The 20,285-nt window shown below is 48.6% G+C and overlaps 2 protein-coding genes across 2 annotated transcripts in view; both read left to right on the plus strand.

Moving 5' to 3' along the window:
• The first annotated feature begins 270 nt into the window (after positions 1-270).
• CD81 (CD81 molecule) overlaps positions 271-20,285 on the plus strand; it is an 85,313-nt gene continuing 65,298 nt past the window's right edge. The window contains exon 1 of the mRNA XM_064452520.1: positions 271-276. The gene's annotated coding sequence lies outside the window, so the exon portion shown is untranslated. The remainder of the gene's footprint in view (positions 277-20,285) is intronic.
• The window catches only part of TSPAN32 (tetraspanin 32), a 34,621-nt gene continuing 20,519 nt past the window's right edge, over positions 6,184-20,285 (plus strand). The window contains exons 1-4 of the mRNA XM_064452518.1: positions 6,184-6,272; positions 8,334-8,448; positions 9,779-9,876; positions 17,895-17,969. Coding sequence (XP_064308588.1) covers positions 6,207-6,272; positions 8,334-8,448; positions 9,779-9,876; positions 17,895-17,969 — 354 coding nt within the window. The 5' untranslated portion in view covers positions 6,184-6,206. The remainder of the gene's footprint in view (positions 6,273-8,333; positions 8,449-9,778; positions 9,877-17,894; positions 17,970-20,285) is intronic.

The following is a 20,285-nucleotide window of genomic DNA, read 5'->3' on the forward strand; positions in this document are numbered from 1 at the left end:
CCACAGCATCGCAGGCAGCCCAGCTGAAATTCCTGGAAGTGGCAGGAAGAAGCCTGCGAGTGCTTCATGTTTCTGGTAATCCCACCCAAGCATACTGAGCACCCAAATTCAGTAGCTTTCAAGATGTTCTTGGCTGTGCTGTAGACCTGGGGCAAAAACTATGAGCAGCTCTGTGGTTGCTCTGAAGGGTTTGGCCCAAGGGGAGCAGCTCGTGAAGTGCGGTGCAGGTGGGAGCATTTTGCTTGGTGGGTTCCTGGGAAGTGCAGGGGAGCTGCTTGTGCATATAAATGTGCTTGTCTCCACGAGCGGTCACAGGATCGCTTGCTCGGCTCAAGCCATGTAATGCCAGTGCTTGCCTTCAGCATCCGCAAAGCTGTCTTGACTGGCGCAGGGGGCTTCCCTTGCCCTCACTAGCAGTAGTGGCTTAGGCAGAAAGGGCATTACTGCAATGGAGTAATATTAATGTTCTTTTATTACCCCGTCTTTAATTTCTGATGCAAGCCTTTCTCACAGGAAAGAGGAAGTTGCTGTCTTTGAAGCTTTTCAAGAGAAAACCTTCTGTATCGAAGAGCCACACTCAAGAGTAATAACTGGATTTTTATCGTACAAAAATAACTACAGGGATTTTTTTTTCATTAATAACGCACAGTTTAAACACCAGTAAATCCAGTCTCAAGAGAGAGCATGTAGCCTCCAGCCCCAGTGATTCCATGCTCAGCTTGGCAACAAACTTGACTTGGCCAAATTGGCTTCGGGGCTGCTGATGGCGATGCGTGTTTCCAGCCAGATGAGGCTGTCGGCTCTGGGCCTGAGCACAGCACAGAACAACTGCGTATGCTTTCTTAACAGTACAGCTGGTTTCCTGATAGTCTGAAGGAAGGTAGGTACATCTTGTACTCTGAGAAATGTAACCTTATTTGAAATCTCTTTATAAAAGCTAATGACTATGTAAGATCCAGTAGAACATCATTGAAGACTGGGTTCACAATCAACTTCCTGATTGTAATCTGGGGAGAGCGAGCTTCCAGCTATGTGATACCCATCCCCAGAGGATGGGGAGAAGAAATTCTCCTATTCTGGCACGGGTGAGGCAAAAGTGATAAATGCATGGTTGGTGTGGACACCTCGCAGCCCTGTGTGGCTTTGGCCAGCGTGGTGCAAGGTGGGCAAGCTCTGCTTGGAGAGAGAGTAACTCTGCGGTGAAGGGCCTCCAAGCCCTGACGCTATGTGTTACTTCTTGCGTCTGCCAAAGTTGAGGGCAAAATGCTGCCACCTGTGTTGGCACGTGTGTCGGTGGGAATGCAGCAGACGAGGTGCTGGGTCAGTCCCACCATGACCCATGATTTACAGGCAGCTGGCATGAGCTTCTGGGGTTTTTTGCCAAAACTTTCTGGACATCTGTAGAAAGCAGTAAAGGTCCCGTTGTGGTAAGGCTCAACAGAGCAAATGACAGAAATAAATGGCAAGGGGCAGTCAAGCAGCCCCATGCTCCCTGGAGAGGAGGTGAATCCCGGCTTGCTAGGCTGGGCTCTGCTTGCATTGGTTTTGTCAGGAGCAGGGCTAGAGTTGTCTTTGTGTCTATCACCAGCACAGCTGGCTCCTGGGTGGTTATGGTTTGCAATTGGATACCATGTGGAAAAGAAAAAAGGATTTCGTTTAAGTAGGGTGTTGTGCTTTAGAGCTATGAGTACAGTTGTTTCACTTTCAGGGGGAAAGAAGTTTATTTGAGTTTATTCTTTGAAGTCTTCAGCTTATGTTCTTTTTGAATGTAATCTTTCTTAGGCTTGATGAACTTTTTTTAGTAACTCTTCTGACATTTATTTTCTCACCTACAATTTCAAAATGCCTGGGAATCACTGGAGGATTTCTGGAGGAGACACACTTTGGAAATAATAATAAATAAAAAAGTCCTTTGGAGATTTTATGATTTCTATCCAGTTTTGTTTCTTCCAAGGCAGCATCCAGCCAGCCTTGTTTCCATTCATAGTGGAGTTGTATGGTGCGTCTGAAGCTTGGCAAAGCTCGGCACCGCCCTCTTTTCTCCTCTCCTTCCCTTCTTGAAAAGAGAAGGCCCCAGGTCTAAAAGTTGATTTTTAGCTTTGATTGTGCGTATGTGCTATAGGAATACTAAGCAGCCTTTACAAAGCGTCCTTGTGATGTGCCTGGGAAGGCAGACACAGGCTGTGAGGTCTCCCTGGCTTCCCGTCATTCATACGGCTTTGGTGCAGTTTGATATGGACATGTTTTATTTACGAGCCTGCACTAGGGTGAATATAGCCGTGCTACGGGCAGTAGCTGAGCGACCGAATGGGCTGAGCCAGTGACACTTGTAAATCTGCCACATTTGGAGCTATTTTCTTAGAAGAGAGGTATTTTCCCTAACAGTGGTATGGGCTGGCAAAAGAGGAGGCTCCTGAGAGGCAGCAGGAACCTGGCACGAGTGTGCCCTGCCTGGACGATGTGTATAGCTTTGCCTCCTGGAGCAACCTCCTCTCCCCTGCCTCCAGCACATCCTTTCACAGGAACACGAGTAGCAGCACCCCAAAGCCACAGGGGAGGTTTCTTCTACCTGCTGCCTGGCTGGAGTTGAAGCAGCTGGGGCCGGGGTGCTGCTGTTGCATCATTAGTGGCTGCACCGATGGAGCGAGAGCCAGAGAAGTGGACAGTGAGAAAGACTAGCATGAATTCAGCCTCTCCTCCTCCATTTATGTTTAGTCTCCCAAGTTCACCCCATGCAGCAGTGACACATTAAATCCCCCAGCTCTTTTAGGATATCCGTCTTGACAGTGTGGGCAGCATTTCCCTCCAGCACAGAAGAGGGTTGGAGGTTTTTAGCTCTGCAAAAGTATGATCTGGCATTGTTCCCTTTTTTAAATCAATCCTTTACTTCTGGACATGGTGGCACATCCTTCCGACACCCATGCAGCTGGGGATGCCAGTGTGTATTTTCACAGCCTAACAGAAGGCTGCAAGCTGCCACAAGGCTAGGCGAAGAGGGCACCTGGGCTCTCTGGGGTATTTTCAGCCTTGCTACCCTCTTCCCGTGCTCCAGCTGATAACCAGAGATAAGGGAGGAAGCCACAGGCGAGAGCTGTGGTCACCTGTGGTTTTTGCACCGCGTCTGGGAGTGATAAGTTGTGCCCTTGCAAAGGGGACCAACTGATAAAACCCAGCAGGGCGGGCAGGAGGCCGAGTCTTGCAGGAAAAGCCATGCTGCCATCCAGCCTGCACACCGGCTGCGAGGATGGTTCCCCGGTGTGCCTCCAGCCCTGCCTCTCTTCCCACTGGTATGGGGCTGGGGGACACCCTGCTTCTTGCCAGGGGTCCCTGGGCAGAGAACTGCCAAGGCAGGCATATGACAATGACACGGCACCCAGAAGTCTACACCTGTGGAAAGTGAAGTGTTGTAAAGGCCCCCTTTTGATGGCCACAGTTAAGATAAGCATGCATGCTCTCCCTGTGCTCACTTCAGCAGTGCCCTTGCCACGTGCCAAATGTGCCTCCCTCAATCAGAGCCTAACCTCTTAATGCCCCAGGTCTACTAACACTCCTACTGTTGACTTTTGTTTGGGGGGAGGGGGTAACTTCTATTGCTTTTTGTTATTTTTTGATGTTAGAAATTCACATATGTTCTGCCCAAAGAGAAATCTTTCAGGCCATACCTGTGTGAGATAATGTGTAAGACAGAGGGAAGAGAAACAGCGGAAAATGCTTCCACACCCAAATCCAGCGCAGCACTGGAGCGGGTAATCAAGAGAGCAGGCACGAAGGCAGAGCGCTGAGCACTGGAGGTGGGAGAAGCATCTGAAGCATCAGAAGACATGGGCAAACTACCAGGAATAGGTATGCGCAACCAAACCAGAGGCAACATCTGTTTAAATCCAGGTGTTTAAAGTTCTGTACCTGCTTTGAGAGCTTTGGTGAGGCAGTGAAGCTGCCTGTTTTTATGGCTGGAGACAAAGGGAGGTAGAGCATCTTTTGTGGAGAGAGCAGGGGCACTTCCAAGGGGTGTAGATGATGATTTTGTGAGCTGGTGGTCAGGTCCAGGATCAGGTGGTCCTGCAGCGAGGTGTGAGGCTCCTGCACGGACAGAGGAGACCTTTGTGGAGCTGGGAAGGGAACTGCCCATCTGTTCCCTTCAGAAAGCCCACTTGAATCATCCAGGCCTTCGGGAGGGAGTTCTGCTGGTCTGTGGGGACCTCTAGTGTGGGATCTGGCTTCGCACAAGTCTCTGGTAGCGTGCGTTTAAGGTTGAGGAAGAAAAGTGGGGTCTAGGGGAAAATGAAGATGGGCTGCATGGTTTTGCATATGTCCCTTGCTGTGAAACAGGCTCCAGGGGTGTTCATGGTATGCACCACGGCTGTGCCCTCGCTTCTAACTCACCGTTGCTCTTGGTCGGGCTTCTGTAGCTGGTTTTACATGCAGAGCTGTGCTTCATACCTTCTTCCAACCTTTCCGTATTTAACCTGTCATTCCACCTGTGAACCAACCCCACTGCCTTTATACCCGTGGCCCCTTGCCGTTCATTCCCCATGAAAGTGCAGGTGACAACACAATCGTCTGGCCCATAGTACCAGAAGAAATGACGGGTGCTAACAGCTCTGCATTTGGATGCAGTCCTAACTCCACCACAGTGTTTCATAAGGCACTTTCCCGACCTGGCCCATGGTGGGGACCATGATCACCTTGCAGCTGTGCTCTGGTCCCCAGGGGTGTCTGCACTGCTGTGGATGGTGTCTGGATCCTGCTCCTGGACATGTGTGGCTGGGCACCAGCTGCCTCCCCAGCCTGTTGCCCTCTCTCTGTAGTCCTCTCCTCACCGCTCTCCTTCCCTGCTGTCCATCTGTTCGACTTTCTCAGGTGATTTCCAGCTGGTGGCTGGAGTAGGAAGGTCTCTGTGTGCACATGGGTACAACAGTGTCTCCTGCTGGGCATCAGGGACCCCCACCAGGGCAGGGACCCACGAGCTATGGGGGATACCTGTTTTCAGAAATGGCTGTGGCAGCTCTCATTGGTGTCTTGGGAGGTTGCAACCAAGATGTTTGACGAGAAAGCTTGCAAGAAAGCTAGCAATGTAGTCAGAAAATCATTACATGCTTTTTCCTGTGCACATGACTTTGTGCAACTCACTTTCTCTTGCTTCTCTTTGCTCCACAAAATGCATCTTCCTTCCTTTTTTCACTCCACTCCTCCTCCTTTGTCATCTTCCTGTAACTACAGTTACTGATGTGGGGTGGTTTTACCCTCCCCACCACCACTTTCTTTGCCACCTGGGGGGAGTGCGACTATTTTCCATTGTTGTTTCACCTGTTTTCCACAGGTCTATCTCCAAAACCAAGGGTGATTAAGGCACTCAGTCATTCCGTCTCCCTTTGGCCAGAGTGTTCTTGAGGCTCTTTTGTGATTTACTTTTGGGAAATATGCAGCCACCAGGCAGCTATTTTTGAACAGCAGAAGTCACATGAGTCTTCTGTAGCCGTGGGTCCGTGGAGTCGTCAGTGGTAGGAGAGGGGAAACAAGAGAGTCAGAATGTTCATGGACAGTGAGGGTCTCCTGAGCAGGGGTTTATATTTACATATAGCCATTTTCCTGAATAAAATGCTACCAAAGGGATTTTTTTCCCCCGTCTGCAAATAGAAGTTTTAATAGACTCTCAGCCAAAGGATATTGCCATGTGGTGGTTTTTCAAATGGATGGGAAGACTCATGCAGGTCTGTTTGAGGGTTTTGATGTCTTGTTTAAACATGAAGATATTTTTCTCTAAATAGCATTTTCCTAAACTTTTTCCCAAGAAACTAATTATGCAGGCTTAGAAAAAAATTAGTGACAATGTTCATTACGCAGAACTGCATCCCAGTGAAAGCGAAAACCAGGGTATTTTGATACTGGCTCTTGACTGAATAGTTTTTAAAAGTCTTTTGAGAAGCTTTGCTCTGAAGTCCATGAAAGGCTGTTTTTCTATACACCTTTCCTCCTTTCCCAGGTGGCCACATGTTGGAGCTGACAGCAGCCCACCGAAAGCCTGGGTGGAAAGTGGCTGCTCTAAACAGGATTTAATAATCGGGCAGGAGGAGGTGCATCGGCACGTGGTGGGGACTACACTTCCCGAGAGGCCCCACTGTGGCCGTGCCTCCCTTTGGTGGAAACTCAGGCTTTATCAAGAGCTAGAGGGACCAACTGCCAGCTCTCTCTGGGGACGAGCAGCCATGCGACTGAGGTGCGGGATGAGGACCACCAAGTGCCAGCAGCTGGTGACCAGCCTCTGTGTCATGGTGAGCAGGCAAGTTTGGGGGGGACCTCTGCAGAATTGGGGCAAGACAGACTGTTGCCTTTCCCGTCCCCGCTCGGAGACGGTCAGGTTTTCCCACGTTCTGTTTTTCACGGGCGGAGGGCAAGCAAAGGCAACTGCCTGAGTTATCGTTATGCCCTGGGCAGTTATCACCGGCCGCCAGCATCACCCCCCCCCCGCTGATAGACTTCTGGTTTCTCAGGGCTGCCACGCCACTGCAGCTCTTTCACAACCTGCTGGCCGCCTTGAGGGAGAAAGGAAAGGTCGCTGCTTGACAGAATGTGTGGTTTTCAGCAAAAAGAAACTTGTTCCTGTCTCCTTGGAGCAAAAGAGGGAGGATGGACCTGCTGCAGTCACACTTGTTGCTGGGACAGTGGTCAACTGCAGGTGGGATCAATGAGGATATGAAACTGCAAGACTTCGATGGAAATATATGTGAGAGACCTGTGAATCCGCACCACAAAGTGAAAGCAGTTCTAGGCACTTTTTAAAGTTGGTTTTTTTTTCAGATTTTGAAGCAAATTAAAGGGGAGCTTCTTGACATCTGCTGTTAGAGCTGATGGGAAATGTTAGAAACTGGGGGATGCTTCTGCTGGATGTTTTTGAGTTGTATGTGCTTGTCTTTTCACTTCATCAAAACTTGCAGGCTTAAAAAAAAATAATCTGTATTTAGTTGAAAGAGGGTTAGTGGCTTGGAAAGAGTGTAATTAAAAAGTGGCGCCTTATTTTGGGCCATATGGGAAATTTATAGTTCATCCAAATTTGAACATTTCAGGACCACTGGCTGTAGTGGCTGTATGTTGTTCTCTTCCAAATAGCAGAATATGTCATTTGGAGAAAATCAAAGGAGGATTGGTACCAAAGATGTTGCCACCGTTCTAGGCAAGAATCATGTTATTGCTGTTGGGAGGATTTTAGACTGGTGTTTCTCAGAAATCTGAGCTAACCAGTGTTGCACTTAGCATTTTGCTGGGTGTGGATCAAGATATGCAGTAATGCACAGCATGAAGGATCAGTAGGTGCCACAAATTATTTATAAGCAAAAAATGCTTGGTTTGGGTGTATTTAGTCTCTGAAACTAAACTAGTCTCCAACAATAGCTATTAGTCTGCTCTGGAATAAAATGTCATACAGTGGGGATTATGTTGACACTGGATTGTCACATTTGACACAGGGATAGCTGCGTTGTGTTTCCATATTGTAAAGGCACAAAATGCTGAAACCTTACCTTGGGACCTAAGAGTGGCCTCACATCTTGTATTTTCCAAGTTCATTATACTACAGTTGGAGCTGGTTTGTTCTGTCCTCCTGTTGGTGCCTCTGTCCCAGCTCTGCCACTGGTGTGCTGCAAGGAGCCCTTGTCTAGAGCCAGGTGCCATCAGAAATGTTCCCTCTCCATCATCTGGACTTGCTCTGGGCAACACAGAGGGTAACGTGCTGGTAGTCACCCCATGCCTTTGGCATACCAGTGCTCTCAGGGATGGGACAGAAACATGGACAGCCAGGCAGCATGTTGTGGCGACAGAAAACATCGCAGCTTACTTCGAGTAGTATAAGGCTCAGCTCTTTGCACTCTACAATAGAAAATATAGCCAACAGCAGGCAATGGGACTAGCATTGCAAAGAGCAAAGAAGAGAATGTCATCCCTGCCCAAAACCACTCTTGAAACTGGTGGCTGTCATAACTGCATGTGCATACTCTGCAGAGCCAGGTGGGACTGCACAGGTGTGCTGCAAAAGCATCGATCCTCTGGGCTTTCTTCACGTGGTGGGAATTTCATCCATGGACACTGGCCAAGAGACCGTGGGCTGTGCAGTGGCATGTGCACTCATTATGCAAGAGCCCTTTTCCTAAGGGCTTTGGTATAAGTTCCGGGGTTTCTCCTTTTATGTGCATTTTGGGGTAGATGTAGTGGTCTTTGGATGATCGGGCTGTCTGCATCTGTGTGGGGCTCAGGACTATCCAGATACACCTCAAAGCTTTGTGTGTCCTCGGCAGGGGCTGCTACCTTGCCAATACTTTCCTAAAACCCTTCTTTTCCAGCTGCTGGGATTGTCCATTGCCACACTGACCACGGTCACCCACTACGGGCTCCATTTCACCGTCATCAGCAACATCTCCCTGGAGAGCAACTCCTACAGGGTCATCCACTATGCAGGTACATTGCAGTCGCATCCCAGTGAGACCTTTGGTGAACCCAGAACCTGCAAAATCCCCCAGAGCAGTCGAAGGAAGTGCAGAGGCATCGCAGAAGGAAGCAGGGGCTGCCTTTTGGAGGATGCGCTAGGGCTAACACAGTGCCACAGACACTTTTTTCTGTATCAGACCCACATGCCCAGCACTGAAGGGTGTTGTGGAACCACAGGGTGCTCAGGTGCTGCTGTGTTCATTCCTGTCCCTCTATTCACCATCTCCCCATCCTTCCCCTGTGCTGCAGTGAAAGCACGGCGGGGTTCAGCCAAAGATGGACCTAAAGGTGCAGTGGGGCTGGAAGGGCCCTGGGTGTGTGAGAAGGACTATTACAGGAGTTGAAGAAGAGTATAGAAAATTGAGGCTGGGAGGAGAAATGTGTGGAAACAGCTGTTTTTGGAGGAAATGTGGGGGGTTTTCCCTACACAACAAAGAAATACAAACTGAGTCTTGGCTACAAGACCAGAGCAAAGAGATGACAACAGCCCAGATACTAAAATATTCTGCTCACCTCTGCTATGCTTGCATCTTCTCTTTCTCCTAAACTATACTCTGGGCTTAAATGTGCTCATCACTACTCTAGATCCTGGTTCTCAATTTTGGTTTAACAAGGCAGGTGTAAGAACTATGTTAGTCCAAAGCTAAGGTACAGCCCTCCCCTTTTCCTACACACACCAGAGACTGTATAGATTGGCACTTAATGCAGCCTTGCAGTCTTTCCCTTCCCAACCACCCCTCTCCAGCGATGTTTCCACTTAGATTGCTTGCAAGTGCTAACTCTTGCACGGTTAGCCCTTAGTGAGGGTTGCAAAGCCCTTTGCAGCACTGTGGTCCCTGAACCCTGCCCCGGGGTACTGGCTGTGACCCTGACTTAGCCAGGAGGAAACTGGAGGGCGAGTGTTGCACCAGATTAGCAGTGCGCAAAGTCCCGATAGGGGCTGTGGGACAGCTGCTGTGCATCAGCACCCCCATTTGGGGTGATCCTTATCGGGAGTGCTGAAATAATTGACAGCTTGTGGTCTGTCGGGTAGACCAATACCCTTTTAGAGTGCTTAATTCTGCTGGAGCTGTGAGAACCAGTCAGAGGTTTACAGCCCTGCCAGAAAAGCAAAGCATACGCAAATGGAAGGTATTGAATAAATTATAAAACAATTTCAGTTCTGCAACCTGGTCTTCTTGGACCAGCTCCCCAAAATGCGCTTTTTGGCCCCCTTCCGGGAAGAAGCATCAGACCAGGCCTCTGTTAGCCCTAAAGTCTTTGTGCCTGACCACAGCTCCCATGTCTGACTTCCTTCCAGCCTTCTACTTTGGGATCTGCCTCAGCATGACCCTGATCCTTGCAGCCCTGCTGAGCTCTGCTGCCACGGTGCGGGAATCGCAGTGCCTCACCGCCATGGTGCGTATTGGGAGGGGCTTTTTGTAACCTTGGGCTGATACCCTTAAAATGTGGTGCTGGGGGCTGTTTTGCCTTGTGCCCAGGAGCATGCACACCTGGGGAAGGATGTCCTGTTGCTCCACCCTGTGCTGCAGGAGGACATTTTTGTAAAAGGCATGACCTTGCAGAGTTTTTCCAGCTGAGGACTACATCCTTCTGTTCCTTGTTTCTTTTGCCAAAGTGCTGTGTATGCAGCTTTCAGAAGAGGGTCAAAGGGAGGTGCTTATCTGCCAAAGTAATTGCAGTGATGACGATTCCCAGGGTATTTTTTTCTCACAAAGTCAAAATGCGGTTTGCGTGGGGAAACCTTAGCAGTGAGATTTTGAGTCCCACGTTGTTCCTCTGACTTGTGACAGCAAAGTCAGCTCCCCTCCTTCCCCCCTTGCCACAAACATCTACCGCAGTGGTGGTGGTAGCAGGCACGGGGGCTTTGGGCTTGACACTCAGCTTCAGCCTCCAAAGAGAAGGTGGAGGGGTACCACGAGAGCTGAAACGCCACCTTTCTCCTCTCCATCATCCACAGTGAAGTGCCTTTTTGGGCCCAAACCATGGCAGCGTTGGTAAACTGGACTGTGAGCTCAGCCTCATTTAAAAGCACAGCCTGCACACAGGGCTTAGTCTGAACGGAGCAGCTTCCAGCCTTGGGGCTGGAGGGATGAGCAGGAAAATGCTGCTCACTGCATGCTTGCCCGTATTGTGCGAAGGGCAGGAGCTAACAGGTAGATGGCTGTGCGTGAAGGTGTGCTTAATATAAAAATACTTGCATTGCTGTCATAAATAAACTAGCTTTCAGGAGATTTATCTAATCTATGTAATTGGGGAAAATTATACTGATGGTGGAAACAAGAAGCGGACACCTTTAAAACTTAGTGCAAACCAGCTGCTGAAATGAATGTTTTCACCTTCTCAATACACAGTCTTCCTCTCTCTGAGATGCTCTAAGGGGCTTGAGTGATACAGCTCCCATGAATACTGCTAGCAGAGTATGTATAATCCCCCTCTCTTTTGCCAAAGAATCCCCCTCTTTTTTGCTGCAGTATACTTCAGTGTGTGCCCGCAATTACTGCATCTAAAACAACAGATGGGTATGTACAAGCTAGGGGGCATTGTCAGGGCTGCCGGAAAACACAGTTGAACTTCTCTGTAATGTTTATTTGATTGCCTTACTCCACGTGCAGTACGGCTTGGGATATGCCACTAGGTAAAAGAGGTTGTTAAAATTACGGCTGTTTCCTGAAGGGATAGTTGAAGAAAAATGTATCCAGTGAACTCCAGCGTTGCTGTCCCTCCTCCAAGGGCCACCTGATGCTGTTCTCCTTTCCCGTGGCAGTGGAGGGTAAGGATGAGCAGGCCCCTTCCTCCAGGCCCCGTGGGCTCCCCCAGCCCAGCTGGTTTGGTGTAACAACGCCAAGCTTTGGCCACCAAAGCAAGCCCTGGCTGGCAGAAACCCCAAACTAGCTGTTTGCTTTTCTCTGTGGGTCCTAGGGCGTCCTGGTCGCTTTGCTTTAGCATTCACAGTTTAGGTCCTCTGGGGGAAGGTGGCTGTCTTCGTTTTGGACCTCTCATGATACCATTGCAGTGAAGACAGTATCATTTCTTTGTGGCAGAGGGGTGCGAGGTGCTTCCCCCGTGGCTGTGGCAATGGGGCATCCACCGCCCTCTGCTCTCAGCAGGGGATAACGGCATGGCCCTCGGTTGCCTTTAAGCTCCGGTTCCACCGCCTCCGGCAGCGTGAGGGGCCCGCGGGGCGTGTGAAGGTGCAGGACAGGGTGCAAGGGGAGGGGGGCGGCCACCAGCCGAGCGAGGGGCCGCTCCATCGCGGCGCTGCCCCGGGAGCGGCCGCCCGGGCTGCGCCGCCGCCTCCGCCGCGGGAGGGCGCCGCGGCCCCGCCGAGCTGCGCGCTGCCCGCCCCTCCGGGCGGGGGCCCGCGGCACCGGGAGCCGCCGGGAGGCGCAGGGGGTGCCGGAGCAGCCACCGTAACCGCTGCCGGGGGGTGGCGGGTACCCAGCCCTTCAGCAATTAAGGGGGCCCCGGGGGAATACCCAAGAGCTGGTCACGAGCAACCTTATTCTTGGCTCCGCCTTGTTCTAGCAGCTCATCAGCATCTTAAATCACATAGGGGAGCTTTGCTTATTCATATAAATTGCCCCCACCCGCCCCCCCGTTCTGTCAGTATCTTACAGCAAGGGCCAGTCCGCTGCTTGTTTTCCCACCGGCTCCTACCCTCTCCCAAGGCTCGTATTTAATCTCTGATCTGCAAGCGAGAAATGCAGGCAGGGAAAGCCAGCCCTGATGGCTGTGGTGAGATGTCATCGCAGGCGGGAGTGGGGTTCAGCCCTGCGGGGTTCTGACACTTACTGGTGTCACATCCTGCCCTGCTAATCCCTGCTGGACTGCAGCTTGCAGAGGTGAACAGCCCCCCACTTGTAGCTTTTTTCCTGCTTGTTAATAGAGAGGATTTTTCACTTTCCCCTGCTATTGATTTTAAAGGACTTTCCTCCCCTGAAAAGCATGTGTCTGCTTTAGAAGACCATTTAATTCCCTCTTTAATCAAAGAGGGAAGACACCAGAGTATTGGTGCCTGACATCTGTGGCTGTATAGGAAACCAAGCCATGCTCAGGGGATATCTGCATCCGTGTGGCTAATCTATCACAATGCTGCTTGGTAAACCAGCCCCCCCGGGGAAATGCTAGTCAGGATGCAGGTGGGCTTAGAGGGGCATTACCCTGGTCATTGACCTGTTGGGTGGACCCCCATCTCCTTCTTGTGCCTCTTTCCCTATCGACTTCTTTTTTTGTTTGGTTGGTTTTTTGGTCTATTTAAATTATAAGTGCTCACCCTGCCTGGTTATCTGGAGGTTTGTGTGTATACAGAGGAGGGGCCTCGGTCCTTGCAGGCCTTACTGGTGCTGTCCTAATAACTATAATGGGTGCCCAGTGGTTAGAAACCAGAACAGGTCAAATTGGTTACATATCTCAGGAGCTCATCCTGTAGCTGCATTAGCAGCATCACCAGACCTGAGAGATGCCACTGTCCATCCACTGATGCTTGCGAGGAAGCTGGTTGCTAAAGAGTAGCAGAAAACTTCAGGATAAAAAAAAAAAAGTCCTAAAATCCAGGACTATTATCCCCAAAGCTCCTCTTAAATAGGCAGAGCAGTGACAGTTTATTGACTGTCCTCCAGCTATAGTTCTGGCAAACCCTGCTTTTTGGTGATCTGTGGTCCATCATGCAGTCAGTCCTGAACATAAACATCCTGCAGCTCTCACGGCCCCTGAAGGCCACACCACTATTGAAGGAAAGGAAGGAAAACTGCAGTTTTGCTAGTCCTGCTTGTACAAAGGAAAGACTCTGGCTCCAGTGGGGTTTAAGGCGCTATGTGCTGTTATCTGGTCAGACAGAGAGAGGGGAGAAAAAATAAGCAGAATATCTCAGCTGAAATTCTTATACCTGAACTTTCCAGGCTAAAACCCACTTATGTTGAGCAAAATTTGTGCTCAGGATGGAGCAGCTGTTCCAAGCACCTGTTCCAAACAAATTCTGTGGTAAAAAAGCCTCAGTGAATGCCCGATATAACCCAGTTTTTCACCAAGAGTGATGTGCCAGTAGGGCCAGCACACAGCACAGGCTGTTTGCTTTACTGTTCCCAGGTGTATCATTGTAGGCAAGTGTGTAGAGCATCTTTAATAACACTGCAGTGCACTTCAGCATCTTGCTTTCACAATCAGTCTGTCTCCTCTGCTGTCCCTCATGGTGCAGCACTCCTGAGCAATGCATCCGTCCACCATTTGTCCCTGGGGAGCACGTGCGGGCAGAGCTGATGTGCTCAGTTGGAGCTGAAGACGGATTCCTCCTTTGGACTGAGATAACTGACTCATATTTGCTATGTGGAAAGGCAAAAGCATCGTGGGCTTTTAGGTGAACTGGGTCAGGGTGGGAGGGATGCAGCCTGATGGAAGTAACCTGAAATTAGCTCCCCCCCTCCCCACCCCTGGGCTGTGAAGTCTGGCAGGGAGCTGGCCCTTGCAGTGGCCACTGCAGCACCAAAAAGCAGCTGGAGCTGAGCAGGGCACAGGTTGGCTCCTTCCCTGGGAGTGCAGGGGTTTGGCAGAGCTACTGAACCCAGTCTGAGCTAAAGGATCCCCCCTCCTTGTCCGAAGCAGACCCCTTAACTGAAGGGGAAGCATCAGAAAGGTGAATTAGAAGATTCACCAGTCAACAGACAAGATGCTGTTTCTGCAGATTCTGTCAAGTCTCTCGAAGACAAGTTGTTCCTTGCAGCAAGGATGGAAACAAGGTCATTCATGAAAGAGTAATTGATGTCTGGCTGGTGACAGCCCTCTGTGGGGCTGATGTGGCTGCCTCCTGCAAAGGGAACAGGCAGCAGCCCACAGCCGACTCTGAGGAGCTCCAAGGGTCTGGGAGATGGTAAACCAGCCTCGACCCTTCCACATTTTGTATGCAAACTACGTGTTGCCTTTTTCTTTTTTCCTCCAAATGTCTTCTAATGTAATTAGGAAGTTGCTCTTCCAAAAGCCTTTTGGCTGGGAAGGTTAAAAACAGCCTATAATTCATTTATAAGATGTTCTCAGAGCCATGTAATTGCTCCACACTGGCTGGATGGAGGGGGGAGCTTCCCTAGGGGCTGTGTTTTGGTATTCCCAAAGAAGCTAGACAGAAATAAAGGGAGAGCCGATGCTGGAGGTGAAGGACTGGGATGTGGGGTGGAGCTGAGGAAGGGAAAATGAGAAGGAGGATTTTAATCTGCTGGGGTTTCTGGCCCCAGAGAGATGTCGTTAGTGCTGAAGCTGATGGGGGAAGGAAGGGAGAGCAGAGGAAGGGGAAGGAAGGGAGAAATCTGGATGGTGCCACTGGCACGCTGTTGTTCTCACTCTCTAGGTTCATGGTAGGTCCTCTCAATTAAATGCTTACTGGAACAATGTGCAGAAGAGCTTTCACATTGCTGTCGGTGCTGGTTTTTTCATCTGCCATATTTTTCTCTATTTTTTATTGTCTTTGAGCCCAGAGAGTTGTGGTGAATGGAGCTAAATCCAGTTGGCGGCCAGTCATGGTGTCCCCCAGGGCTCAGTTTTGGGGCCAGTTGTGTTTAATGTCTTTATTGATGATCTGGATGAGGGGACTGTGTACACACTCAGTAAATTTGCAGATGACACCATGTTGGGCAGGAGTGTCGATCTGCTGGAGGGTAGGAGGGCTCTACAGAGGGACCTGGACAGGCTGGATCGATGGGCTGAGGTCAACTGTATGAAGTTTAACAAGTCCAAGTGCTGGGTCCTGCACTTGGGTCACAACAACCCCGTGCAACGCTACAGGCTTGAGGAAGAGTAGCTGGAAAGCTGCCTGGTGGAGAAGGACCTGGGGGTGTTGGTCAACAGCCGGCTGAACATGAGCCAGCAGTGAGCCCAGGTGGCCAAGAAGGCCAACAGCATCCTGGCTTGTATCAGGAATAGCATGGCCAGCAGGAGCAGGGAAGTGATCGTGCCCCTGTACTCGGCACTGGCGAGTGTGAATACTGTGTTCAGTTTTGGGCCTCTCACTACAAGAAGGACATTGAGGTGCTGGAACGTGTCCAGAAAAGGGCAACGAAGCTGGTGAAGGCTCTGGAGAGCAGGTCTGATAAGGAGCGGTTGAGGGAACTGGGGTTGTTTAGCCTGGAGAAGAGGAGGCTGAGGGGAGACCTTATCTCTCTCTACAGCTACCAGAAAGGAGGTTGTAGTGAGGTGGCTGTTGGTCTCTTCTCCCAGGTCACTAGCGATAGAACAAGAGGAAATGGCCTCAAGTTGTGCTAGGGGAGGTTTAGATTGGATATTAGGAAAAATTTCTTTACTGAAAGAGTGGTCAGGCACTGGAACAGGCTGCCCAGAGAGGTGGTGGAGTCACCATCCTGGGAGGTATTTAAAAGATGTGTAAACGTGGCACTTCAGAGCATGGTTTAGGAGGCATGGTGGTGTTGGGTTGATGGTTGGACTTGATGATCCTAGAGGTCTTTTCCAACCTTAATGATCCTATGATTCTTGAAATTGGTGAAAACATTAACTTTGTTATGCTGTTTGTTTAGGGGATAAATTGTAGGAGGAGGTGCAGAATGCAGGGTCTGGTCCTAATGAGGAGCAACCTGAAATGGCCATGCAACCTCACCTCCTCCTGCCTCCAACGTGTGCTGTACCTGCAGGGGTTGAACCACCTGCCCCAGCTGGGTTCAGGCTTGGTCCTGCCATGCTTTAGTCTGTGGCATCTCACCTTGTGTGTTCTTCCCCATCTTTGCTACTTGTATTCCCCTTGTCACATCAGCGTTTGATCAGACTTTCCTCTTCTTTAGGGTCCCATTTCTCCCATAATCCCATTTCGGCTCCGGGCAAGGCAGCAAGTGATCTCACCACCTATATGGCCAGGCAACTGCCAAAAAAATAAAAGAAAAGGAGAGATCAGACATACATAATTTAAGTTTTTTTGTAAAAGCCGTACCAGGGTTTTCCCCAGCATCTGATGCAGAGCCTGAAACAAAGCACCCTAAAAGAGTAGGGAAATGCCAATGCCTGTCTTGTTCCTGGAGCAAAGCCCCCAGGGAAGGGCATTGTCCTGCCACGAGCAGAGAAACACAGCAGGCAGCAGATGGACAAGAACCATCAAAAGGCAGTTTATTGGCATGTTCACATTCATTTCCAGGATTTAAAGTAACACATTTTCCTTTCTTGTTGCGTATGGAAGAGTTCGAGTCTTTTTTTTTTTTTTTAAAACCATACCTCTTAAGCAAAAGGTTTTTGGTGAAGCAGAATTTGTAGCAGCAACACTCTTCTTCCTCCTCTTAAGCCTGATTTTGGTAAGCTTTCATGAAAGATTTAGTCTTTTTTAAGCGATTTCAGCTATATCGTACTATTAAAACCCTCATAGAAAAAAATTAGACACCAAAATAAGAAGCAGTCAGTTGGGTAATCTTCCCCTGCTACATAACTTTGTTGGAAGAGGGACAGTTTCATGGAAAAACTTGTAAGGGCAATAATTTTTGACTGGTGCTTATTCATCATCTTTTGCCATTCCAGAACTAAGCTGTGGATTCATATTTGAGGAGCCCATTTGGCCTTCAAATGCTTTACAGGCACTTTTTCCTTTCTTTTTCTTTTTTTTTTTTTTTTAATGTGAACAAGATCCTTTGGTCCAGCTGTCACAACAGGCAAGCGCTGTTTACATCAGGGTTTTTTTCTTTTGGATCACATTTGTTCAAATAAAGAGACAATGCATCTAACTTCCAGCTCTGCGAGCCTGGGGAAGAAGACAAAAGGCAAACTGCCTCCTGCATCATTGCCGTAATTGTTTAGACACTTCAGGGCCAGTTTGCTGGCCTTGATTGTGTTTCTGTAGTCCTTTTATCTAACTAGGATGGTGCTGATTTAAGAAAGGATGCGTGGCTGTGCAGCTGTCACCTTGCTAACAGGGTAAAGTCCAGCTCCTTTTCCAGGTTGCTCTCCATCCCGATTACTCACTTCTTCATGGACTATTTGTGTTTTCCCCACTTTGAAACTGATAGACGAGTTTTAAATGCAGGGGATTGAATCCTGTGAGTAAGGAGGTACAATTCTGGGGCACAGTCCTGCTACAGAAGAGGACCATATTGTAAATATAATGTTTTGGCGTTTTGGGGTTTTTTTTTTTTCTTTCCCCAAAGGGAATTTGGGCAGAATAGTTTAAACGCTCCGCAGGAAGCTTGATGCTTTTTTGGTCAACCCTGCAAACAGCCACAGTGTAATTAGAGGGCTCCTGACAGAGAATCACATTAGTATTAATCTAATTTCTTTTAAGTAACCAGCTTTATGAAGGATATTAAAAGAAGGGGATGTTTAGCTCTAACTTTAACTAAACTTGCTCAAACAAGCATATTAAATGTGTCTCAATGGTGTTTTCAGATGGCTGTTTTTCTCCCCATACTGTAACTGATGGTATTTTTCCTCTTTGTCCTCAGGGATTTTTCTGTTTTGCTCTGGCCTTCTGTGGATTGATCCCAGCTGCCTGCTGGAGATACACACACAGCACAGAGGTAAGCCTCGGCTGCTAGGAAATACCACCACCATCTTGTCAGATGGAGATTTTTTTGTAGCAATGATTTCTCCCATAAAAGGGACATCTGGTGGTAATTAAGGAGTCCATGCTGAGGTCTATCAGATGCATGCTCTGTCACATCCGTCCTTTGCAAGAGCAGGGCTGCCTACATCAGCTGCCTCTCCAATGGGCCATCTGCAGGGAGAAGCCACGGAAACCCTCACGCAGGGCAACACTTTGTCCTGAAGACAAAACAAACGCAAGTCTCATTTTAAATAGCTTTGGGATCTTTTATTTTTTTTCAGGGGATGTTTTGTTTTGTTTTGTTTTAAATGAGATGCTTGACTTTTGAATAGTAATTTCCAGACAGCTCTAATTCCTGCAAACAGTTGGAAGCCTCTGTTCAAAGGTGGTGGCAGGTTGTGACTGTTCAGGTTTTCTCTGGCAATGGCCAGGAGAAACACCCAAGAGGTGTTTATTAACCAGCAGCAATGCTACAGTAAAAACGCTAGTGTGAAAAACGGTGTTTTGGGTCACTGCCATGCTGGACCAGAAAGAGAAGGCTGTACGCAGTCAAATTTTCCAGAAAGCGGCGTTTTGATTTGTTAACCCAGAGCTTGCTGGTGGTGGTAGATGGATGGTGTTGGAGATGCAAGGTGCTGGGGAAGTGGAGTCAAGGCACACAGAGTTGCTAAGGGACAGCCCTGCGCATTGCAGTGTGTACCCTCACCCCAGGGCTGGGATGCCCCTGGGGCAGGCTGTTGGGGAAAGCAGAAATTGAACCTAATATTTGGTAGCCTAAAGATGTTTAGACTTTTTTTTAACCCTTTCTTAATCTGATATAATTTGCTTTTTGTGTATTTATTCATCTTCCCATTCAGAGGAATTTGTTACTGCTTGGTCTTAAATCCCCTTTCTGTATCCCTGCACTCAAAAAAAAATGTTAAGAGACTTAGAAGTGCAAAAATAAAATCATTACTTCTTTTTTTTGAAAGCAGAACCCTGATATTTTAGGGAAGTATCTGAATTATCTAACAGGAACTCAGATAAGTCTTTGGGACTTCGATAGATGTTTCATGCAGCGGGTTGCTCCCCGTCTCCGTTTTGTTCCTCCCCAGCCCGAGGCACATGCTGCAACCTACAATGCTGTGGCCAGCCATGAGGATAGGGGTGACGCAAAACATCATCCTGGTGGATTAGGGTCACATTGATACTGCCAGCTCATCTCTTTAGGGTTACAGACATTGGGGGGGATTGAAGACCAGTGCGTCAGGAAAAGAGCATCAGAAGGGATTTTGTTCTTTGCTGGATGACCACTCCATCAAAACCCCAGAGACTTAATCCATACTAGGAGTGTGGCAATTGCACTTCTTGGGGACAAGAAGCCCTGCCACATGATGGTTCATGTCCTGTGCAAAAATTAAGTCCTTTTGGAAGCAGAAGTCTAAAGGGCAAAGTCAAGGTTAAGATGAGGGGTAAGGTTCTCTAGAAAGTTTGTCCAGAGCTAAACGGTGGCCACAGTAGTTGAAAATCCTTTGAAATATGCAGATGGCTATACTGGATAAGACCAAAGGTACCCACTCTCAGACAGGCACACCCACTGTTGGCCAAGGTAAGAGTATAAAAACCCAGTGAGCACAAAGCAATGCTTTTCAGATGCCAACCACTTGTGGCTCAGGTGCCTGTTCATGGCACCTGCTGGTGCCTTTGCCTTTAATGCTCTCAGTGGGTTTTTCCCCCGTGAATTTGTCCAGCTGCTTTGGAAATGTTAGGGTGAGTGCTGGTGGCACAGCAGCAGCTTTCATCTGTACTCTTAACTAGCTGAAGCAGATTCAGTCAGAGCTGAGACATCCACAGAGAAGTCTTTCCACAGCCTCTACGTATATTTTCCCTGGTTTCGGGCAAAGCTATCAAATGTTGTTATTTCCACACTAACAATTTAATACAGAAATAATTTTGTTTTCATGGCCAACACAGAAGGGAGGTCTTGAGCACAGTTTCCTTCTTCTTCTGCAGAAGTTTGTAATGAGAGTTTGAAATAAAAGCTGTGTTAGTAAGGGAGAAATGGCAACAGAAAGTGTGCCTGCTTGGTTTTGTGAGATTGGGTTTTCCAAACAGACTATTTAGTTATACTTTTTAATCCAGAAACATGGAGTAGGGTGTAAAAAGGCTGCAAGAAAAAAAGTTGTATATTGTAATGAAAAATGTTTTGCTGAAAATATTTAAAGGAGAATTACGTTCTCTGTATATCTCTTAATCGCCACATCTGTTTTTACTTCAAATTATTTTCCTGTTTTCTTGCTTTGAGTGCCCT

Source organism: Phalacrocorax carbo, chromosome 5, assembly GCF_963921805.1.
Source record: "Phalacrocorax carbo chromosome 5, bPhaCar2.1, whole genome shotgun sequence".
NCBI lineage: Eukaryota > Metazoa > Chordata > Aves > Suliformes > Phalacrocoracidae > Phalacrocorax > Phalacrocorax carbo.